Genomic DNA, 25,527 nt, shown 5'->3' with positions numbered 1-25,527 from the left:
CAATGTAGGAGAAAAATGCTCTCCGAATTCCATCAAAATAGGTCAAATTGTAAAGGCCTAGACACACCAAAAAAACCGGTCATTTTTTTCGTTTGTTCACAATTGCTGTGTTTTTTTTTTTTTTTTTTACTTTGTGATATTTATATTTTCATTTTCTGTTGAGTTTACTTATTTAACGTGTATCATAGAATTATTTTTCAATAGACTTTCATTTACCAATGTTAATTCTTGCACTTACCTACCTACTACTTTTTTAAAGCCACCGATTGTCCTTACGCAGTATGAATACTTTCTATGTAAATGTCTTGTGGTTTAGTGAACTGTTACTGTAGAATTCACTCAGAGAAAGGGCCCCAGAGGTGCAATCGGTTCCAACTTTCTATGTAAATGTCTTGTGGTTTAGTGAACTGTTACTGTAGAATTCACTCAGAGAAAGGGCCCCAGAGGTGCAATCGGTTCCAAATTATTCAGTGAGGAATAAATTATAGCACAGTGAAAGAATTTTATTATAAACCAACAGTTAAAATAGTAAATAAATAAATTATAAAAATTACGTATTTATTTAAAAGATTACTCTTATAAATTCGGATCCCAAGTATTTCAGTTAGCAATGTACAATTGTACATAGCTAAATCAAATACAATGATTCTTATTTTTTACGCATAGAAATCAAAGAATAAAATTTATTATTGGATTTTTCATTACCTGGGTGTAGTGCATGTATAGATTGTTATATAAATTATCTACCTTAAAAACTAAAATAAATCTTTTGATCCAATTATTGTAAATAAAAATTCGAAAAGTAAATAACTTTATATCTAAGTACTTACCTGAGTTGATTTTATGTTTTCTTGGAGCATTGCACTGCCAACAACTGTGATAATAAAGTTGTAAATAAAACAATGTTCTTTTATTTATTAAAACTGATTGGGTACGTTACTTTGAAGTTCCTTTTATAACCTTTCGTTTTATTTTTTCTTCTAGACTCTAGATCTAATGGTTACTTTTTAAGACAATATCGCAACGTAACTTTTTCATTTGAAGAAGTTACGTTATTCCATTAGATGTGCTAATATGTATGTGATAATGTGCTATGCACCGTAAGTCTATGATAAAATATTTTGGTTTTCAAGGGTAGCCATTGATTTTTCCCCTAATGTCACCCAGGCTCCTTTCAACATTTTTCATGACTATGCACCGATTTGTTTAATTTGACATAAAAAGCCTGGTTCACATGCCACTATTTTTCTTCGTCCAGCTTCGTCCTCACTAAGTTAAAGAAGTCACTGAATTGTTCTCAAGTGACCTAGAGACTAGGGTCTCCAAATTCACTCTAAGGAGATTGTTTAAAGACCTGCAAAGAGATGGTGGAATAATCCTGCCTTTAAAGCCGAAAGAAACAATACTGGTAATATTCTTGTTTGGAATGGCATACATTTATGTATAATAACAATGAATAACATTTATAATATTTGTAGTTTTTTTACAACAGTGATAGGGGTACCCTAAATATTTTTTTAAAGGTAAAAATAAGTACAACAGTGTGATATATAATTATAAGGACGTTTACATACAGTATGTACTCGGTAGTTCTTGAAACAAAGTAAATACAATCAAAAAGTCGATTGTGAATACAAGGAACAAAAAATAGTTTAAAATGATTTTGTAGCTCTTCCTTGCTGTATCAATGTTGGGTATGAAATTTGTAATAACAAAAGCAAATGGTCAGCAAGCTGTGTTTAAAAAATGGTTTTTTCATTTGTACTTAGTATGGCTGATTATATTTTTTATTCAACTGAACTATTTTCTGGCCAACACTTGGTCAAAGTTAGCCTAAATTAAATACTAAAAAAGTAAAAAGCATCAATTTTTCCCCACATGCGAGTATTTTTTTTTACAAGATATTCCCCCCTAATTGAAAATGAACTTACATACATACTCGTATTATCGTTTACTACCAGTTTCATACCATAAATTGGTATCACAGCATAAATCAAGTTGTGTATATTGGCCAAGAACATCCTGTATGGAAACATGAAATATAGTTTTCCTAAAATATAAGTCGTGTATACGTGCTTCTTTGAAATAAGAATTCACTAAAGGGTCGGATCTACGATCTCAAGATAAAGTTTTAACCTCTGAGTACGCTCGGAGACTGCTCGAACACAGACTTTGAGAATGCTCATAAGTTAAAAACTTGTTCATAAAGTTGTTCACCTAGGGTAAGGATTTAGGGACTGTAGATCAATACAAAAATGTCAATGAATATAATCAAGGTCCAGGACTACACAAGCGTCGGGGCTTTATTGTTTGTCATGTAATTTTGACTAAAAGTTCATGTGATTTTGATGTTTATGTTATGCTTAGAGGTCAAACTTAATTTCAACAATCTGTAGTCCCGGAAATGGGAAAAGTTATTTATTCATTTGCCTGGTCTTTAATTGAGAATCAGTTGGGACTATTATGTAAAATATAGTATAGTATAGTAGATACGTTATAATTTGTACTGGGTGATTGAAAAGTGATGAACCTTTCTAGAACAAGGATCAATCTAAAAGTCAACACTGGTGCAATAGTAATTTATTATTATAAGGTGAAATACTCGTGAGACTACACAATAACACGACAAATTATCTTGTAGATTTCGTTCAATATATGTAGAGGGTGTTTCACCAAGAAATCAACTTTGGTCTTGACCTTGATAAATATATACTCAACGTAATTTTAGAGTTTTATACTCACCTGATGTTTGATATAAACACCCCTAAATTTTACTTCAGGATTAGTATCTTTATAACTTTTATACTGAACTATTTACAAACCAATAAACATTGGAATTCAAATCTAGGTTCCATATTTATTTAACAGGACTAGAACTAATATTCCATATTGTATTTTAATTGTGTAAACATATAGGATTAAATGCTAGGTTTCATTTTACAATGAACATAAGAAATAGTTATATTTATTCATTTAGAATAATATTAAAGAAACTTTGTGGTGTTTGTGTTGGAACCATGGACCCAGAGAAAATAATGTTGGTAACATAAAAAAGGGAAATAAAAAGCATCACATATTTCGAAGAAAAAATAAAAATAATATTTTTCACCTAAACACGAGGTTTCTCAGAGTTCTTGCAATGATGGTTGTGTTTGCAGATATTAAACTTTTTTTTCGTTTTAATAAAATAGGTAATAATTATTGAACTCCAATAAAATTGAAATATGAAATACTGCCTACAGAAGTAACTCTAATATGGCGCAGTCATACATACGTGTATTACCAAATTTGTTTTTCATCCTTTTTATATAATATGAAATATTTCTCCTTATCTACATCCTCCTTTATGAAATAATATTTCTACGAGTAAATAATCGATATATGATAGGTAGAATAATATCTTAAATAATAGTGTGTTTAATTAACATTGAATTGTGTGTCTACTAATTAATTTTGATTTTTCGCTAAAGATCAATGTGAATATTATACTTTTGAAATTCAAACTCTGTCTACAATATGTATTAGATTTCAACTGTTATTTTTGGTAGAGATATCTAATTAATACTTAATAATAGATATCAAGATATCACTTTCTTTATTCAAACAAGTAACTCACACAACACGTAATAGTATTAGCTACGTTGTTATAATAAATAATTTGCATTGAATAATAAAAATAAATAACTTAAGTACTACGCACAATAAAGTAGAATTAACTAAAGAGTAACTTCTCATGTCTGTCAGGCGTTCTCCACACTTAATAGTTATACTAAGTAATTTTCGGTAGGAAATATGAAAACTTATATTTGAATAAAATGTAAATAAAAATGCAATCACAGAGAGGAAACATAGAATGATTTCCTCGAAACCATAAAACAATACAAATAAAATTGTTCAGTAGATAATAATTCAGAATAATAATTTTGAATTTCCTGTAATTAACAAATAAATGATACCGAAAAGGTAAAAAAAGAAAGTCCTCATTTGAAGTATTATACCAATACCATTTCTTAAATAAAATACTTTACGTTATAGCTTAAAATAAATAAGTGTACATGGAAAATTTAATAATATACTTAATTCGTGAAAATCAAATCCTTGGAAATAATTTATACAATATTTGTCATAAAATGTGGACATTTTGTTCAGTGTATCTTTTAAAACATAATCTTTATTTAAGGGCACTACTTCAGTGAAATAATCAGGAGAATCTAGAGATCATGGATGGATATTAACTTTTTCAGCGATACCTACAGTATTGTAATGGGAGTCAACAGAAGTGTCCTTTTCTATTGTTGACACTACAGAAAAGGAGAGAGGACATTTTGTTCAGTGTATCTTTTAAAACATAATCTTTATTTAAGGGCACTACTTCAGTGAAATAATCAGGAGAATCTAGAGATCATGTATGGATGGATATTAACTTTTTCAGCGATACCTACAGTATTGTAATGCGAGTCAACAGAAGTGTCCTTTTCTATTGTTGACACTACAGAAAAGGAGAGAAAGACACACCCACGGACCAATGGCTGAAACTTTGGATTTAGGCTCTAGGGACCTCAAAACGTGTTTTGGCACTAAAAACTGACCATCGAAATTTTGACCCGATTACATTACTTTCCTTCCTATAGGATAAGGAAAGTAATATTTGACTTTCCAATACCATTTGAGATCATTATTTGATTCGTTTATGGCTTGAAAATATTCGGCCTAATCTTGACAAGGAAATATTGACTCAAACAAAATCTACCATGTGTCAAAATGATATGGTGACTATTTGAACTCTAATGTTCTACATATTTTTTTAGGTGTTCTTTTTTTAATAAGTAGGAAACCACGGAGCCTGCAAGACTGTTTTGTGTCTAACAGGTGCTTCCGCAGTTAACTATCGCTACCCAAGGACCAAGGGCCTTATCATGGAAGTGTAGTTCTCATTTCTCTTCATCTGAGGGTTCTGCCGATGCATATCAAAGTTATGCATAGAATAATAACTTGTTGTAGAAGAAGGAAATCCTAGAGGTCGAATGTTAGAGGACACGGGGAGTGATATCTTTTTGTTAGCGACGATAGAGGGAATGTCATTGTGGAATGAAATGACCTGATCATTAATATACCAAAGGAGCGGGGATTTCCTGTACTTAGTTGTATTGGTGTTGAGGTAGTCCTCTCCTAGATTCTTAACAGTTTTGTCATCCGTGAAGACATCATCCTCTAGTCCATCTAATCTGGTGAGTGGGGAAGCTTCATGGAGTATTCTAGGCACTTCATAGATTTTATCTTGATCAGTAGGATTGTGTTTGCTATGGAGAACTTCATAATGGTGATCTATAGCATTAGTTTTAGTGCCACCCTTGCCACCACTTAGCTCGACATACTCATTCTGGTTCAAATCTCGTTTCCCATATGACTTTTCATGGTTCGTGTGAGGTTGGTTCATGTTGTGGTAGTTATTATTGTTGTGATCTTTATTCTGAACTTCCCCATGTACTTCATAGTTGAGATTGAAGTGTAGTGCATCATTTTTATAATTCTCGTTTGTATTTACCACTTGTTTCACAATAGGCTTCACAGGCACTTCATTGTAAATTCCTTGATCACATCTTATGTTTGCCCGCACTGGCTCATTGTTTCCATGTAGTAAAAAATACTTCTTTATTTCATCTTTGTTCAAATTAAACTTGGGTGACACTTTTTTGTTCTGCACCGTAGGTCCTGAGCTTGTTTGCATTTCCTCTGGTACTTGCTTTGGTTTTGTTTGCTTTGTAGAGTAAAATTCTATGAATTCTTCATCGTCTAAGAAACCTTTTCCTATAATGGCTTCGTCAGATATCATTGAGGCGGAATTTTTACGAGAACTCCTCGTTGTCCAGTAACAATAATCTCTTGGATTTCGCCCACTTGTTTGATTATTTTGTCTTAATAGGAGTGGAGTTTGTATTCGTTTGTCATCAGCGAATCCTTGGCCGATGATAGCTTCTATAGGTTCTGATTCCAGGGGATGTGTGATTTTAGTTTCATGTAAAATGAGTGGTTTTATTTCTCGAGGTCTGTATTCTTGATTGTAACTTGAGGTTCTGATTCCAGGGGATGTGTGATTTTAGTTTCATGTAAAATGAGTGGTTTTATTTCTCGAGGTCTGTATTCTTGATTGTAACTTATTGAATCATTTTGATTTGAATATTTTCGCAGGATATCACAATTAGGCTTCGATATTTTAACGTAACTTTGCTGAGCTGATTTCTTCTTAGACATTTCAGGCTTGTCTGTATTTTCTATCTCAAAACTAAACGACTTGGTTGTTGGTCTGAACTTGGACTTTTCATTGTTATAATCATTTTTGTTTGAGCAATTATCTATTGATGATTCCGAATAGTTTTGCATGGAATAGGATTTTTTCATTAAAATTTTCTTTTGCTCAGTTTTACTTACGTTTTTGTGCATATCTGCGTCATAAATATTTGTTGTATTCGTTATTGGTTCTTGAGGTGATTTGCTTGGACAGCCTCGGGCTTTTGAATTTTCTAAACGGTTGTTGTAGTTGTTAGTTGTGCTAACGATTTTTCTATTTGAATCATAGCTTGGTCTCGTTGTAAGTTTTGAATAAATAGAAGGATCGTATTGTGTGTTTATGAACGGTTTATCCTCATAATCAGTAGGCGTGATGGATTTATTTTTATTTAAGGCACTCATTATTTGTTTCTGATAGTTCATACTTTGTTGTTCTTGTTCCTCTTTATTTAAATCTAAATGCAGTTTCCTATTTCGATAAGTACCCGAATTTTCTTCCGGAACCGTTGCTATTTTTTGTTTTTCTGTTTCATAATAATCACTGCCAATATGTTCTAGTTTATTGGTGTTCGTTTTCCTCCGAGTTAGTTGAGTTCCATCAGGAGGATATCCAGATGATATTTTGAATGATAGTGGCGGGTTGTTGATGTTCTCTAAACTGGTTTGTGTTTTCTTATTGACAAGTGCTGTCTCGTCTAACGATTTTGAATATCTCATATTCTTCCCATTTGTTGTCCGTGTTTGTTGCATTTCTTTGTCGACATTAGCCTGTATCCCTTTGTTCACTTTATTATAATTGACATTGTTATCAGAGGTTTTGTGAAGTATGCCATTGATTTTCTGATGGATTGCATCCGATGTTTGTTGTGTTCCTTTAGTCTTCTGATATGCTCCCTCTAGTTTGGAACTAATCGAGGTTACATCAAGCGAACTTTGTCGTTTTAATACCATTGATTTTCTGATGGATTGCATCCGATGTTTGTTGTGTTCCTTTAGTCTTCTGATATGCTCCCTCTAGTTTGGAACTAATCGATGTTACATCAAGGGAACTTTGTCGTTTTAGAATTTTGTTTTTGTTACTTCTGATAGTGTCTACAGTGGTGTGGTTTTCAAACTTGTGTTTGTGGTTGATACTGATTTCATTTTTGTTCTCGTTGTTTCTGGTTGCTTGGACGGGTGACGCGTTACTTCCAGTTGATTCCATTTCATTTTCCTCCAAGATGGCGGAATCAGTACCATGTGTTCCGCGTATATGTCACACTTCTTGTAAATATTTGAGGGGACACACGCCTTGTCTGTTTTCTCCATTGCGTATCATCACCATACCGTCCACCTCGTCACCGATTTGTATCACAATCTGGAGGAAAAAGTGAAACGAGTGAATATTAATGAATTTCTTAAAACATAAACGATTTGGATCTTATCTAATGGCTTCTTTGGATTATTATGTCTTCGTTTTGGGATGTGAGAGGCTTCCAGCACGCTTTTTTGCTGGAATTTCAATCATCTCACATTAACCTCATCCGGATCTGAATTCCAAGGTAAGGATTTGGAAAGTAAATGATCTGACTCATTGTCTGAGTAGTCCATTAAATTACATAAAGTCAACTCACTTGATCTCTCAACAATGAGAGTCCACTCTCTCCGTCCGCGATCTGTAGGTTGTGAGTCACTTGCAGGGGCCTCTCGCTATGCGCATTTATATGCCATAGCTACTCATTTTCCTCACGAGGCTGAGTGGACCCCGCAACAGCCAGTCACGGAATCAATCATTAAATTTGCATGATACAAATTTCTTGACCCCGCCGGGAATCGAACCCGGGTCTCCCGAAAGTAAGAAATGATCTGACTCATTGTCTGAGTAGTCCATTAAATTGCATAAAGTCAACTCACTTGATCTCTTAACAATGAGAGTCCACTCTCTCCGTCCGCGATCTGTAGGTTGTGAGTCACTTGCAGGGGCCTTTCCCCGGGCTGGACTTTGATCACATAGTTGCTGGGGAAATAGCCCACTCGGCCCATACACTTGCCTTTCCACCAGTTCTGATCTGATGTGTCTATCACGGTAACCTTGTATCCGGGCCTGGAATCAATATAATTATCTATTCATATTCCGTGTCCGAGAGGTACACTGGGGAAAAAACTAGGGTGCTGGAAGCCCAATCGAGTGACTGGGTTCCGGAACTCTAATATTGAACTCTATATCGGGAAGCTCGACACTATAATATCTAAGCATTCCAAAATCCTAAATCAGGGGAAATGACCCAACAGTAGAGTTTTCCACCCTAACTAGTAGCACACACCTTTAGAAGGTCAGTCAAAGAGATATTTTTAATACCTTCCACCATACACTTGCCTTTCCACCAGTTCTGATCTGATGTGTCTATCACGGTAACCTTGTATCCGGGCCTGGAATCAATATCATTATCTATTCATATTCCGTGTCCGAGAGGTACACTGGGGAAAAAAACTAGGGTGCTGGAAGCCCAATCGAGTGACTGGGTTCCGGAACTCTAATATTGAACTCAAATCAAATCATGAATCTTAGAGCTTTTTCACAACTTTGTGGGTATCACAGTATTACAAGTCTTTCATTTACTCAATCATCATCTTTATTATCGCTCATCATCTTTATTATCTTCGACTTGTAATTCCGCCACTGGTCGCTTCTCGATTAAAGTAGCTACTCAATTGTCCTCACGAGGCTGAGTGTACCCCGAACTCCAAGCACAGAGCCGAAAAAAACCTCGGCCCCGCCGGGAATCGAACCCGGACCTCCTGCGTGCAAGCCTAGTGTGATACCCTCTCGGCCACTCTAATATTGAACTCTATATCGGGAAGCTCGACACTATAATATCTAAGCATTCCAAAATCCTAAATCAGGGCAAATAACCCAATAGTAGAGTTTTCCACCCTAACTAGTAGCACACACCTTTAGAAGATCAGTTAAAGAGATATGATACCCACTCGGCCACTCTAATATTGAACTCTATATCGGGAAGCTCGACACTATAATATCTAAGCATTCCAAAATCCTAAATCAGGGGAAATAACCCAATAGTAGAGTTTTCCACCCTCACTAGTAGCACACACCTTTAGAAGGTCAGTCAAAGAGATATTTTCCAGCAATTTACATGGTTTTACTTGGGTACTGGGTAACTTACTTGAGATCTAACTCGTCAGCATGGCGAGATTTGAAGTTGTAGAGCACAACGAACAGGTTGGTGGGCAATAACCGGTGAGCCTTCTGAAATCAAACGGAACCAACGCTGAGTGATGGGATTTTGAAAAATTGAAACCTGAAGTTATAGCTAAAAGTTTTCTTTTTTCAAACAGGTTTTGGATAGGGGGAACTGTAACTGCCAAGGTCTTATCGTCCCGAAATCGAAGAGAGAAGGAAGACCGGATAGGAGAAAGCCAGCCGTTCCGAGGACGAACCCTATCCGTTTGGAATAAAATAGCGCTTACAAGGCAGACGCGCTACATAACTAGACTGGCTGCTAAAGAGCAGTTATACCGTGACGTTATACCCCCTTTTTTTAACTTCGAAAATAAATAAACAAAATTGGGAGTTTTGGGACCCTGGGATCGTAGGCACGTACCTGAAGCCTCTTAAACGATGATGCTACGATAGGTCTGTTTGCCTTTGGTCGTGAAAGCTACAGACTTTTGCGAGTATACTCTCGTATAAATTTAAGTTCTCTGTGTGCTTTATGTGCTAAAAATTAGAGGTGTATTCAGCCTTGTGAGAACAAATGAAAAATAAAAGTGCTAAAAATGTATGCTTCTCACGAAAAGTCATTCCTAAATTAGGTAATATAGGTAACAACAATAGTTTCGACATAAACTCGAAACATTAACCTGCAAATTTGAAATCCTACATACGAAATTAGTACCTACTTCCACTTCATATTGATTTGATAAATTAGTGGAGATGCATATTTACCAGACAACAATATTTTAGAAAATCCGTACCAAACGTTTCTTTGTTAGTGGAGATGGCTGTTTTACCAGATAGGTAACATTTTCAAAAAACTCGGCTGGGATTGAACCCACGCCCTCCTGTTTACCAGGCGAGCGCCTTGACCACTACACCACCGAGGCAGGTGTATAAACAAACAGTATAAACATGGGAGCAGTATAAACAAACAAGCACTATTATTAGAAAGCAGGAACCCCCAAGTATAAATTGACCACCCGGTACACATTCACCACAATTCAAGCTCGTCTTCCGCACCTTCAGAAGCCACTCCCCGCAGAATATCCACAATCCAGTCACCTCTGGGAAGACCTCTTGACTGCAACTTATCATCCAACGTGCCCCCTGACTGATGGACTACCTACGCGGGACCTAATGATGCGTTACCAATGACATTTCATACCATACCGATATTCACATTTCAAATCCCCAATCCTATTAGAAAGCAGGAACCCCCAAGTATAAATTGACCACCCGGTACACATTCACCACAATTCAAGCTCGTCTTCCGCACCTTCAGAAGCCACTCCCCGCAGAATATCCACAATCCAGTCACCTCTGGGAAGACCTCTTGACTGCAACTTATCATCCAACGTGCCCCCTGACTGATGGACTACCTACGCGGGACCTAATGATGCGTTACAAAATGACATTTCATACCATACCGATATTCACATTTCAAATCCCCAATCCTTTCTTCAGTGTGAATTTTTGCAAGTCCATTATACGGGTATACCTAGATAAAGAACTAAAGAGAGATACAGTCTATAATTTCAGTGTATGTATAATTCAGTTCAAGAGCATACCTGGGTTAGATCATGCAGGGTGATTAGAGGTGGTATTAAGTTCATAATGCTGTTTTTATGGAAAAAGTTCCTTAAGGGTGTCGGCCATTGGGGGTTTTACCCTACCTAAGCAAATCGATAAATAGATTTCAATCTGAAATTTTCATTTGACTTTCCCCTGACCATAAAAATTCCCTTAAACCTTCATTTAGGAATTGAGGAAATAAAATGTTTGGATTGCCTTTATCTCTTATCTCATGTCATAAAGAGGCCATCAATGTTGCAGGACGCTCATCTGATGGTTCTATACGGGGTGGGCTGAACTTTGAGTTCCGTTTTGTTCTGAATGTGCTCTGTCTTGTCATGTAGAAGCTTTAGGTTCTGTTTTGTTTTGAATGCGTTTTCTCATGTAGAGGCTTTAGGTTCTGTTTTGTTCTAAATGCTCTGTCACATTATAGTGACTGATACCTGTAATTATTATTCCAAGTTCTTTTCAAGTGTGTTTATATCTCAGGTGTATAAAGAATTGAAGATCTAACTGCTTCTGCTGCTCAATATCTCATCTCGAACAATTTTATTCAATTTCTTTTCCGTGTTTATTTTCTTTTCAAATAATTTACCTCCGTGCTTGATGCTACCAGATTTGAGAGCGCCTCTCATTCCATCAATGTTGCAGGACGCTCATCTGATGGTTCTATACGGGGTGGGCTGAACTTTGAGTTCCGTTTTGTTCTGAATGTGCTCTGTCTGCTGTCATGTAGAAGCTTTAGGTTCTGTTTTGTTTTGAATGTGCTCTGTCTGCTGTCATGTAGAAGCTTTAGGTTCTGTTTTGTTTTGAATGCATTTTGTCATGTAGAGGCTTTAGGTTCTGTTTTGTTCTAAATACTCTGTCATATTATAGTGATACCTGTAACTAGTGGAATAGAGAATAGGTTCCTAGGGTGACAGCCAACCTAAGTGGTGTAGTGGTTAGCGCAGACTCGCAGAGGACTTCTGATCTGGAAGTTAGTGATTCGAGTACAAGTTATGGCATGAAATTTAGCAAAATGTGTTAATCGGGGTTTTAGATTTTTTAGGTTTGAACTTCAGTGGTTAGCGCAGACTCGCAGAGGACTTCTGATCTGGAAGTTAGTGATTCGAGTACAAGTTATGGCATGAAATTTAGCAAAATGTGTTCATCGGGGTTTTAGATTTTTTAGGTTTGAACTTCATAAATAAAAAAAAATCGTCAGGTCAATATTACCCCACAAGATATATTTAGTATTACCTTAATTTGGTATAGTAGAATTGATTCTCTTAAAGAGTAGTATACTGATCTACCTCTTTTTCGACCTTCAAAGTTTAAATGTTCGTGTCGCCACAACTCTATGTGTGATGTTCACTTCAGAACCGGATCCACAAACCACCCTGTCTGGGATAGGAGAATATTAAACTCCTAGCTTTTCAATTATTTTAAATTACACCTCTCATACTTACCGTACCTACTGTGTACATCGTGTGTAACATGCTTCTGTGTGAATTATGAAGCATCATTAAAATGAATGGGGCAGGAATATTAGGACCAAGAGTGAAAAATGAATGAATGGAAACAATTACCCTGCCTCTCGCCTTTATCCAAGTACTCCCAGATCAACTTACCCAAGTAATCATGTAAACCCATCTCGGAGGAACACCAGTCTCATATATGGGGGTCCATAAACTCCGTCTCCGTACGTTTTGTAATTTAAATAATGGAACCGAATAACAACAATACGGGAGGAATTAGGAATTTGTGTCCGAAATCATGTTACGAGATTCTGGGTTTTCGTTCAAATTGAATTCCTGTGTTGACCTTGGACTGACATCCAGGTCACGATGGAATGGATAAAAGCAGTTACGCAATTCGCAAAACTGTACCAAAAATTTGGACTGTAAGAAGTTTAGGATAAAAATCTGGAATTGGAGCAGGATGATACCAAGAAAAAATGATCGACTTAAGATGTACAGAGTTGGGAAGATACATAGCTCACCAAAAACTAAGATAAAATTTCTGTTAATGACCATTTTCAATCCTATTTCTATAGGTAAAGAATAGCGAACCTGGAGAGGAAAGGTAAGTCAATGAAACAAGGACAAAGTATCAATCTGAGGTAATTAATGTTGGCTCAGATTTTCTGCCGCAAATGGTGATATGTAGAGAGCATCCAGTGAGTTGCAAAAGTTCAAAAACATCAAGAAATACTTTAATGCAACTCACAAACTGCATATTAACAGATCCCGCAGTGTAAGTCTTGATGTACTTTAAGCTCCTGTAAAAGAAGCAACATACCTGTTGTCCTAAGTAGTTACGAGTCTGTTTTTAACGTAGATGAGCGAACTTACCTATCCGGGTAACGCTGTGAGATCCTTGATGGGTAAAGGTAAAGCTGTCGTACGTCAGAGCTGAAGTTCAGTATCCTGGCCATTATCTCTGGGCGTGGCTAAGAGATACACAGTTGTGCTGGCAGTTAGCAGTCAGTACTGCAGATAGATAGCAGGTACGCAAACATAAGAATGTACGCATACATCATGTGTCAGAATCTCAAGATCAAGAAGCTCAACTCAAGCTAACGTCAGAGCTGAAGTTCAGTATCCTGGCCATTATCTCTGGGCGTGGCTAAGAGATACACAGTTGTGCTGGCAGTTAGCAGTCAGTACGCAAACATAAGAATGTACGCATACATCATGTGTCAGAATCTCAAGATCAAGAAGCTCAACTCAAGCTGGAGAGATATTCAGAAATAATTATAAAATCAAATCGAATGCAAGAGATAGGCTCCTTGGTACGCCGGACGGGGGGATTTAAAGAGTATAAAGTGATTAGTGAAAAGTAGTTTACGAGTCGAAACAGAAAGAGCTGTAGGCCTAATTAGTTGATGATGCTGAGGAATAATGACTTGGAATGCCGGGAGGTCTTGCCTGCTAACTTTGATCTTCTATTCTGCTATTTATTACGAGAGGTGCTCATAGTCATTCGTTTAATAGCTTTCTGATGGGTAATGAGCGAGTTTAAATCATCTGCCCATTAATTTTTACACAGGAGAAACACGAAATGGAAGGGAATCCTTATCAAAAGTTTCGCAGTTATAATACCAGTGAGAACAGTCAATCGTATTGTCATTGGGCGTGAATTTTATTGTCTAAGACAATCCGAGGCGGAATAGATATTCCTACAGAGTTCCACCATTTCAACAGAAGTTCTCTAGCTAGATTTCAGAGATTACCTCACACAATGATCCCCATTGTTAAGAAAACCATCATTTCAGTAACTTTTTCAAATTTTGACCAGAAGGATTCCAACAGCAGCTCCTTCCTTCCTCTCTTGTACCTTGTACCGTATGCCCTGTAGTATCTGAACTCCTAGCAAGCTGTCTTACATTTGCTCATATGTAAGCGCAATCAACTTTTTAAATTAACGTATTTGTCATTTAGTTGGTCTCTTCGTTCCGTGATAACTGGAGGGAAATGCCGCAAAACCACGAAACTCTACAATTTCGTCTTACTACAGGCCGAGTGGCGCTTCGCACTCTTGACGTCCCGGCACGCTTGTTATTTTAGTTCCATTTTGATGAAATCTTCTTAAAAAAAAGATTATTGACCTCTTTGGACTAGACTGTTCTTAACAGTCCAATAGTCCATAAGTCCAAAGCATTTTATGAGCATTGTTTGAGCATGAGGGTAGCTGAGAGAGTATAGAGATGTTCCCCTGGTTGAAAAATTCCAGGCCAATAAATTTCAATAGGTTCTAGAATCTCCATTATAATCAGGTAGTCCTGATTGTTACTACTGAAGTAGTGTAAGAGCTTAAGCTGATGTTCAGCCGTTACCCGCGAGTTTCATACAGGGTACTTTGACCAGAACTCCGCCAAGTCCCGGGTTTGATTCCCGCCCGGTACGAACTTTAACCAGGTTGCAGGGACAAAAGGCGTTTATTAAAGCCGATAGCCCTAATTATACCAATAGTTCTCGGAACGGTTGAATTTCTTCTCTCCTGTTCCTCATGTCTTTTCGATTTCGGGACGATAAGACCTCCTTTGTTACAGTTGCCTTTTTCAAATCTCTTAGAAAAAACGTAAAAATCGAGGATCATCATCATCTAAAGGCAACGCTTTGTTGTTGTAGTCAAATGTCTCTGTCTCTTAGTTGCTTCCTTGAGCTCTCCGTAGGATGAGTGTAAAACAAGAAGCAACTTTGAAGTTCCTGCAATTTGGGAGGACCAACGTTTCGCCTATTTTTTTCACTCAGTTAAATGTATCCTCAAAGTTGGTTTTACATTTCTAACACACTGTATCTCTCGCGTTGGATTGACTGGCATTCCATTTGGATCACCAAGGTTTACCTGTAAAGAAATACATATTCACTTCTTTTGCCTATAACTATTTGAAAATAATAAGTATTATAATTTTTTATGTTATTGAAAAGGAAAAAAGAAAAAAATGATAGCACTTAGATAAAGAGGCAGTAGCAATAAAATGTAACACGTACTACGGACGAACCCATTAAGTATAGCCTACATGAGTCATGGGTGTAATTATTGCCATAATGATAATAATTAGTATTTATGAAATGGGCCGTACCACACTTAGTGGTTACTTACACCCAACGCAAAGAAGGGGGCTTTTGGTGTCCTCTGTCCTTGGCGTCTTTGCAATGAAACAGCTGCTACCCGTGTTTTACTTGAGGTACCTATACGTTGCAGAAGGTCTGAGATCTATGTTGCAGAAGGTCTAACTTTCCTCGCCCACAGTAAGAACATTTCATAGTCTTGCCTTCCCTTTGGGATTTCAAATACCGATGTCGAAATGAGAAGCACCCTTCCGAATCTTCAAATCTCCTGGAAGTCCTGGGGTGGTTCTCTTTTCTCCTAACACTTAATACACTAAGGTCGAGTTTTACCACCGTGGATTGTGTCAGGATTGAGTTCTATCCGAGATGGACCTGGGCATTAAGTTATAGGGAAATACTCGTTTCATCTCAACCCCGAGTTGGTAAACCCCAGGATTAATAAATTGTATTCAGTTCGGTCATCCATCACGATATGGAGCTTCCATTTGCTCCACTTTATGTCGTATAATACGGTTTACAAGAAAAACCTCTGTTTGTGGCCGGGACCACTTTGACACCCGGACACAAACTCATTTCATAGCAGGATCTATGAAACACTGAGAACTTTTTGTCTGTATTCAGGACACCCGGGATGTATCTTCATTTTCAATCATAATAGACTTAATGGTCCACACATGAAATCTCAATGTAGCCACTTAGTTCTTTATGATTACATTTCAATGACCGAGTGACTTTTGAGTTGAGGACAATCGCCCAAAATGGAAACCATATCATCTTCGGATTTATTTGAAACCTGAGTCTTTTAAGAATTTTTTGCTATCTTTTAAGTGGAAGGTTTCTCTAAGAGGAACTCTTCCAACCAACCATTGGTTTTTCTTTCACTGCGAGCCTTTGAGATGTTTCACCAGGGAGGTCTTGAATGGCCAGGGCCATGTTCTGCAGATTAACCCTTCTAGTTATAGATTATTTGGTACAAAATACTTCAGGAAAACTGTTGTTGATGACCATGATGTATCCCGTAGGAGATACATCCCGGACGAGGTGGCGATAATGTAGCTACCAAGGTTGTATCCTGGGACCACTTTTGCATCAGTCCTCAAAACACAAGATCGTTCTAACCTGGCGCACTTCCCCTACAACTTCTTCTGTATTATTCCATTAATTAGGTGACGTGAGTCAGTTTTCTGCAACAACATCGTGGATTGACAAGGAAGATCGTGACAGTATGCCACGAGGCTGCCCCCCCTCCTGTGGTGAGCTCACTGTACTTATCTAAAGTATTCATCTGTGAATTGTACCCAGTTCTCCATGAAAGTGAGAGTCGAATCTGGCACAGGAGTGCTCAACTTTGGAAATGAGCTCCAGATACTCACTCCACCGGATGCGTTTTCCCAAATCCCCAGCCCCTTCGTCATTTGCATAATTTTGACAGGTCCAATCTCTCAATCTAACAGATAATAAAAGAATATTTTACCGAAAACCACTTTTATGAGCACTCAGCAGTAGGGATGGTCTCGGGTGTCACTTTAGATCGAGTTTTGGGGTTTATGGTCATTTATTTATCAACCCTGTTTGAGTCCATCATAAGATGGGGGTGTCCAAGGAATCAATACAGCGGACATATTTATTATCTGTGGATGAAATTTGCAAATCTGAATAGTTTTGTTTGGAATAAAATGGTTGGCCCGCGGATTCCAGTTCTAATATGTTTGAAGACCACGCCTGAGCATCATCATTATTACTGCTGTTGATAATAATAAAATTAAAATTTGGAAACCTCCGGGTAATTGCCTCTCGAGACTGTAGATGACCAAATGGAACTAAAGTTTGATGATTTAGGAAGACGTATGATGAATGACCCTGCTTTGTGCATATTATTGAGCCAAATTTATTTAATCTCGCCAGATTTATGACTTTTTTCTTCCAAAATAAACTATAACAGACTGTCGATTATTTGAAGATTGTATGTTTGTCCTCCGGGGGTCATTACCTACACCTACTTACATTAAGAGTCGTAAAAAATCTTGGAATATTTTCACCTTTTTAGACGACCATCAACCATCAAGCATACCTCTACACGAGCAGAGGTTTGCTAAAAACTTGAAATGACAGTATGATAATCCAGTTAATCATAAAAGCGGTTAAAAATATAAGAATACTTTTCCCCCATTTACATACTGGAGTAACTGGAGATCAATATGCGAATACAAATCTCTCAATCTAACAGATAATAAAAGAATATTTTACCGAAAACCACTTTTATGAGCACTCAGCAGTAGGGATGGTCTCGGGTGTCACTTTAGATCGAGTTTTGGGGTTTATGGTCATTTATTTATCAACCCTGTTTGAGTCCATCATAAGATGGGGGTGTCCAAGGAATCAATACAGCGGACATATTTATTATCTGTGGATGAAATTTGCAAATCTGAATAGTTTTGTTTGGAATAAAATGGTTGGCCCGCGGATTCCAGTTCTAATATGTTTGAAGACCACGCCTGAGCATCATCATTATTACTGCTGTTGATAATAATAAAATTAAAATTTGGAAACCTCCGGGTAATTGCCTCTCGAGACTGTAGATGACCAAATGGAACTAAAGTTTGATGATTTAGGAAGACGTATGATGAATGACCCTGCTTTGTGCATATTATTGAGCCAAATTTATTTAATCTCGCCAGATTTATGACTTTTTTCTTCCAAAATAAACTATAACAGACTGTCGATTATTTGAAGATTGTATGTTTGTCCTCCGGGGGTCATTACCTACACCTACTTACATTAAGAGTCGTAAAAAATCTTGGAATATTTTCACCTTTTTAGACGACCATCAACCATCAAGCATACCTCTACACGAGCAGAGGTTTGCTAAAAACTTGAAATGACAGTATGATAATCCAGTTAATCATAAAAGCGGTTAAAAATATAAGAATACTTTTCCCCCATTTACATACTGGAGTAACTGGAGATCAATATGCGAATACATCAAAACCGTTCTTTATAAATAATATCTTAATTAAGGCCTTCAAATGATTTCCGGCAAGGATGTTGAAATGACAGTAGCAATTTCTATTCCATTGAAATTCAAATTGGTAGGCACTCCCTTGGAAGAATGTAATTTTACATTTGATCCATACCTACTGTTTGCTTAGAAAAGTGAGTACGTTTTACTCATTAGTTTTCAGAATGGTAAATGTAAATGTAAATGTAACTTTATTTTTAATGTTTATCAATATTCTACAATATTGTGAAACACACGTTAAACACAAAAGACAAAGAACATTAAAGACACTTAAGACTAGAATAAAGAATAAAATGAGATATAAAACTTACCTACCTATTTACCTACCGTATAAAATCTGAGCTAAATAAAATAAAATCTATACCTATGTTATTTAAATATACCTCCGATGACTAGAATTGAATTACTTAATGATCACTCCCAAATATCACAGAAGAACTCATCAAAGTTATAGTACGCTTTTCTCTTTAAGGTATTTACCATGTATCTTTTAAATTGGTTTACTGACAGATCTCTTTTATTTTCGGGTATTTACTTTTATTTTCGGGTATTCGGGTATTTTCGGGTATTTACTTATCTATGTATTTCTACGAGAGAGGCCTAATTACTTTTGGTCTCTTTTTATAAACAGTCGGTCGGGATGGAGTGGGCTCATGTGTGGAGCTACACACCAGGAAACTAAAAAGAATGGGTCTACTGTTGGAAGAGGTCAATGCAATTACTGCTGAAAGGGGTGCAGTTATGGAGTTTAACAGATGCAGCCTGTCATGTGAAAATTGCATACCCACCTATAATATGGAGTTGCGGAGTGTGGTGCTTAGCTAGAGACCCTCATCTACTTCTGAACTTGCTGGATTAAAAAATATTACAAGGCATACTAGATACAGCAACTGAAGGTATGTTATTATTGATAGATATTGTAACATCGATCAAAGCAACGCACAATATATTGTCAAATTCCAACAGATTAATTACCATCCCGTTTTCTGAACAAACTTCGGAAGGCAATCATGATTTCGATAGTTATACGTCAGATACAGGTATACTCCTTACTCCTGGAACCGAGTAGTGGCAAACGTGCATACCAAGCTAATTTTTCAATTCAAATCTGGATTGTACCTAGTCAGATATAAATTCATGTTGTTGCTAGACTGGACAGTAGACACGACTGTGGATCGTTCGAGTGGTATACCTGCTAATTTATTCTTACACATCTCTTTTAAAAAGAAGTTTAATTCCTTAATCGGTGTAACACTATTAAAGAAGAGTACGGGTAATAATCGGTTATTGAGTTTTCCAATATATTCGCCTGGCTTTTAAGGTAACCTCTTCGTGATTTAAGAAATAAAAGCAAGAAGGAATATTGTACTTAGATTAATAGTTTTTGTTTGAAGAGTTGTACTCCTACAACTACCAACTTCATGTATGAGCGTTGAGGCGGCTGAATATTCTTAGAAATCAATTTCAGCTTCTCGTTTTCATGAAAGCAGGAAAAAAATCCCCTTTGCTAGGTACTGAATATGAAGAGCAAATAAATCAAATAAACGAAGAAAGTGGAGATGTTATTGGGGTAAAGAGTTCGGTGCGGAAACCGTGCCATCTCATGAACGTATTGAAACGGGTGAACCAGGATCGAGTGTTGACCGGGTGAAGCTTTTGTTGTGTCGACGCAGAACAGAACTTTGTGTCTTCACTTTAGGAAAGGGAAATTATAATAAAATTAATATTCCTATTCCAGTCCATTTCCATGTTTTCCTCCACTGCAGCACTGTAAATACTATACTAAAAAAAAAAAAAAATAATAATAAAAAAATAGGGTAAGGAGCTTGCAGTATTATCATTTGCAGCAGACATTCTTCGTTTAAAACTGGATCGAAGGCCGCAGCCCCGAGAGCCACCATTGATTGAACCGACTCAAAGCTCATGCAGATAATTATGATGCAAAGAACTTACTGCCCAGACACCACTTCATTAGGACTGGATGAGCGTATTATTTATGTTGCAACTTGGCGTTCCATAAATCATCCGTGAACTATTCCACCAGAGGACCATGGTCAGGAATTTTTCCCATCAGGAGTTGTAGGATTTCAAATGATTTCATTTTTCATGAAAGCTCCTTTTGAAAATGGTCCTTTTAATAAATGGCTCAATTTTGGTTGGTAAGAGGCATGATTTTGAAGCGCCGCCATTCGGAATCAGAATGAAATGTGACAATTTTAAGAAGCCAGTTGTTGGATTTCAAATGATTTCATTTTTCATGAAAGCTCCTTTTGAAAATGGTCCTTTTAATAAATGGCTCAATTTTGGTTGGTAAAAGGCATGATTTTGAAGCGCCGCCATTCGGAATCAGAATGGAATGTGACAATATTTTAAGAAGACTATGATTAATTTTTACACAGGAGAAACACGAAATGGAAGGGAATCCTTATCAAAAGTTTCGCAGTTATAATACCAGTGAGAACAGTCAATCGTCTTGTCATTGAGCGTGAATTTTATTGTCTAAGACAATCCGAGGCGGAATTGATTCCTACAGAGTTCCACCATTTCAACAGAAGTTCTCTAGCTAGATTTCAGAGATTACCTCATACAATGACCCCCATTGTTAAGAAAACCATCATTTCAGTAACTTTTTCAAATTTTGAACAAAAGGATTCCAACAGCAGCTCCTTCCTTCCTCTCTTGTACCGTATGCCCTGTAGTATCTGAACTCCTAACAAGCTGTCTTACATTTGCTCATATGTAAGCGCAAACGTGTTTTGGCACTAAAAACTGACCATCGAAATTTTGACCCGATTACATTACTTTCCTTCCTATAGGATAAGGAAAGTAAAAAATACCTATGTACCCAAGTAAAATGGCTCTAACCACTACCTAAAATGGCTCTAACCACTAATTGATCTATCTAAACTCTAAAGTCTAAACGCTAAATGTTTACTACCATTTCACTTGGATCTAGATTCTAGTTAGGTAGGTAGATACGAGTTTATTTTATTTTTTTCTTTTTTCAAAATATGTATGTTCTTAAATTTGACAGAATTTTAATCGGTACCTACCTACCTAACTATTTGATTCTTTAGGTCCACTTGTCTCGCACTCATCGACATTGAAAAATCAATTTCCCTTGGGAATCCTGAAAGCAACTTTACAACTTTGTACTTCACATTTCACTAAATTATAATGGAATACGCAATGTTTTTCTCATCGACATTGAAAAATCAATTTCCCTTGGGAATCCTGAAAGCAACTTTACAACTTTGTACTTCACATTTCACTAAATTATAATGGGATGATATGCAATGTTTTTTCAATGTTTTTCTTTTGTAATGTTACGTCATAATTTTCGCGAAGGGTGAAGTGCAAAGTGACAAGTTGTTTATGGAACGCGAACCAGTGGACATAAAAAAGCTTAAAGTGCATAGGTTAATCGGTACCTACCTACCTAACTATTTGATTCTTTAGGTCCACTTGTCTCGCACTCATCGACATTGAAAAATCAATTTCCCTTGGGGATCCTGAAAGCAACTTTACAACTTTGTACTTCACATTTCACTAAATTACAATGGGATATGCAATGTTTTTCTTTTGTAATGTTACGTCATAATTTTTGCGAAGGGTGAAGTGCAAAGTGACAAGTTGTTTATGGAACGCGAACCAGTAGACATAAAAAAGCTTAAAGTGCATACTCCGGGTGTTCAGAAATTAACGCACAATATTTTATTCCAATGCATTTGGATCCATTTTGGATTATTATCAAAGTTGATTTAGTTGATACTGGGACTTGAGCTTCACTAACTTCAAGAGCATTTCCGGATCTCTAGGGTGTTCAGAAATTAACGCACAATATTTTATTCCAATGCATTTGGATCCATTTTGGATTATTATCAAAGTTGATTTAGTTGATACTGAGACTTGAGCTTCACTAACTTCAAGAGCATTTCCGGATCTCTATTTTTTTTTTAAGTCTTAAATTTGCCCCATCAATTAGCCCTTTACATTTCGTACGTTACATTTTGAACACCCTGCAAAATGAGCAATATGAAAATGTACAGAGCAAAAACTGGCTTTGTGTTGGATCATAAATAGAATTCTAGTTACATGAAGGGTTAAAGTTCACTTCCCCGGACATTTCCTCTTCATTGATTGTAACTGGAAAATAGGAAATTGGGGCGCTAAAATTTTCACTTGGTATTGTTAGCTTTTTTGGGACTTACCCATCAGGCCCCTAGCACATTTTAAGCGTATTCGGGTGAAATTTAGTAACGCGAAGGCGGGCCACCTAAAAATTCAAACTTTGAAAATTATACAGATTTCTAAGCGTATTCGGGTGAAATTTAGTAACGCGAAGGCGGGCCACCTAAAAATTCAAACTTTGAAAATTATACAGATTTCTTACACTAGAGGCGACCTAGTCACGTGATTCTAGTGTGAGAGGTGTGTATTATTTTCATAAGTTTGGATTTTTAAGTACCTATCACGCTACTCGGCACTACTAAAATCATTTGGTTCACATTTTATTTACTTAAATTACTTAAATAGCGAGCATGGTAGTTCGCCCCATCAAGTAAATATCAGAGCAAGTTACCAATTAATTGAGCTATTTTTTAAAGTCCTAGAAACTGAACACATACCCCCACATTAAATTGATAATTTTTTTTTTTATTTAATAAGCAGAAGAATGTTTCGATTTTATATCATTAGGGTGCATGAGAAAAATGAATGGGTAAGAAATGTGCAAGTCATCTTGGATCAGCAGATTGAATAATATTCTCGGCGTGAACGACCTGCTTCCTGTGTTTAAACGGTTTATTCCATAGCTTTGTGGCTCGCGGGAAAAAAGCTCGTTCTTAAATGCTGAAAACGGACCTTTGCTGATTGAAGAACCATAAGTTTTCACTAATCTGCTGATCCAATTTGACATAAAGAACCGATTGGCTGATCATCAGTCTAATGGCGATAAAAAGAGTAGGGTAGAGTGGGGTAAAAAAATGGACGGGTGAAAAGAAAATGTCTCTTTCCGTACATTGTATTCTGGACGAGGAGGACTGGCTCGAATGGGGGTCTATGGTTTGTGAGGCGCTCACCACACCACGACGTCTCTGGGCATGTTCGGTAGATTCGGGTGAGTCCAAGGAGAGACTCTTCATGCGTAAATTTAGTTTTTGTCGACGGGGAGAGTGGGGCGCTGAAATGAGAGTGACCGGTGGGGGTGAAGTCCGTTTAAAATAATTAGAAATAACGAAAATAAATTAATAATCCATGATTTATTCCACGTTGGTGGAGAAAACTTCCAAATACGCAAATATTAAGTATTAAGCAGGGGTATTAAGTATAATTAGGTATTAGGTAGGTGGGGGTGAGACTAGGGGGGAGCAGGGTAGGTTGGGGCAAACATTATGTTCGTCTCGAAATCAAAAGTTAGAAAAGTATATTATACGATTATACCCCTAATTTTTCCAGAAAGAAGCAAGACTTTAGAGCACGTTAGGGTAGGTTGGGGCAAAATTATGTAATTAAAAGTTAGAAAAACGTATTCTAATTCCCATAAATTCTCTAATTTTCCCAGAAAGAAACGAAAGTTTAGAGTAGGTTGGGGCAAAATTACTATGGTCTCGGAATCAAAAGTGTAAATACTACTTATTATGAATTGTTCTATGTATAACAGTGGTTATGAACATTTTTTGAGTCGTACTTTATCCGTTACTCCCAAATTTTAAGATGGAAATGTTTCCCAAAATGTTTAGGTAGGTACTCAATGAATGGGATCGATGTAAGTAGGTAAAATAACATTATTTCAATTACCCTAATTTTACGGATGTCTAATTTTGAAGGTATAGGACTTAAATGTTACCAGTACTACACGTTCTGTAACTAACGAAATACAAATAAATACAACACACACAAAATTGGTAGAAAACTACATAGATATCAAGGAGGGGATGATGAAGAGAAACTAAGTACACAAAAAATACATACAACATTGTTCTGATACAACAAAATACCACTCTTTTGGTACAACAAAAAATACAGCACTGTACCTATTAGTAAAAGGCTTCAAATACTTAATTAGAATTATTTTGAAGACAAAATGTTTGATGTGTGTATCAGGGGGAAAAAAAACAGTTTTAAGTACACAAAAATAAAATAAAATAAATAATAATAACTTTAGATTGGTAAGACCGTCCTTACCAATCTAAGATTGATCTTAAATTGGTAAAACCTGGTCCTTGGAAATAACTTGTTTAACATTTGATTTACCTACAAGAACACTCAAAACCGGCACAAAATAAAGAATAATAAATCAATGGCAGTTTTAGCTGAATAATATTTGAGGTATAAATAATTTTGAAGACAAAATCTTTGATGTGTGTATCAGGAAAAAAAGAAAACAGTTTTAAGTACACAAAAACAAATAAACAAAAATAAAATAAATAAATAATAATAACTTTAGGGACGGTCTTACAAATCTAAGATTGATCTTAAATTGGTAAAACCTGGTCCTTGGAAATAACTTGTTTAACATTTAATTTACCTACAAGAACACTCAAAACCGGCACAAAATAAGAATAATAAATCAATGGCAGTTTTAGCTGAATAATATTTGAGGTATCAATAGTTTGAATTATTATAACAGAATAATAAGTATTATCTACTAAATGTGCCTCTACAATAAAGTGATTGTGAATGAGTGAGTTGTCGGCAGGTAAACGAGTAAAACCAATATCCTTTGTTCTGCAATATTGTCGAAAAAGTTCAGCTTTGGTCAAGCTTGGTTAGCTTTTGTCATCTCCGGTAAGCTAAACACATAATTGATTGAACAATTTTCCCAGGCAATAATTTGTAGAAAGAAAATCTTATTAGAGGGAAGTTACCGC

At 36.4% G+C, this 25,527-nt stretch overlaps 1 protein-coding gene and 1 long non-coding RNA gene across 2 annotated transcripts in view; one reads left to right on the top strand and one right to left on the bottom strand.

Annotated features, from left to right (window-relative positions):
* The first annotated feature begins 87 nt into the window (after window positions 1-87).
* LOC113469494 lies at window positions 88-825 on the top strand. Its single transcript, XR_003392886.1, has 2 exons — window positions 88-359; window positions 447-825. It is a non-coding gene; the product is annotated as an uncharacterized LOC113469494 (long non-coding RNA).
* Window positions 826-7,508: 6,683 nt separating this feature from the next.
* Window positions 7,509-25,527, bottom strand: part of LOC103514227 — a 35,192-nt gene continuing 17,173 nt past the window's right edge. Inside the window, exons 5-9 of the mRNA XM_026827257.1 lie at window positions 23,508-23,837; window positions 22,770-22,801; window positions 9,453-9,535; window positions 8,182-8,371; window positions 7,509-7,645 (exon numbers count right to left, since the gene is read on the bottom strand). Coding sequence (XP_026683058.1) covers window positions 7,544-7,645; window positions 8,182-8,371; window positions 9,453-9,535; window positions 22,770-22,801; window positions 23,508-23,837 — 737 coding nt within the window. The 3' untranslated portion in view covers window positions 7,509-7,543. The remainder of the gene's footprint in view (window positions 7,646-8,181; window positions 8,372-9,452; window positions 9,536-22,769; window positions 22,802-23,507; window positions 23,838-25,527) is intronic.

Source organism: Diaphorina citri, unplaced genomic scaffold (assembly GCF_000475195.1).
Source record: "Diaphorina citri unplaced genomic scaffold, Diaci psyllid genome assembly version 1.1 scaffold1104, whole genome shotgun sequence".
In the NCBI taxonomy this organism is placed as follows: Eukaryota; Metazoa; Arthropoda; class Insecta; order Hemiptera; family Psyllidae; genus Diaphorina; species Diaphorina citri.
The sequence above is the reverse complement of the archived record's forward strand: the minus strand, read 5'-3'. Positions and strand labels throughout refer to the sequence as shown.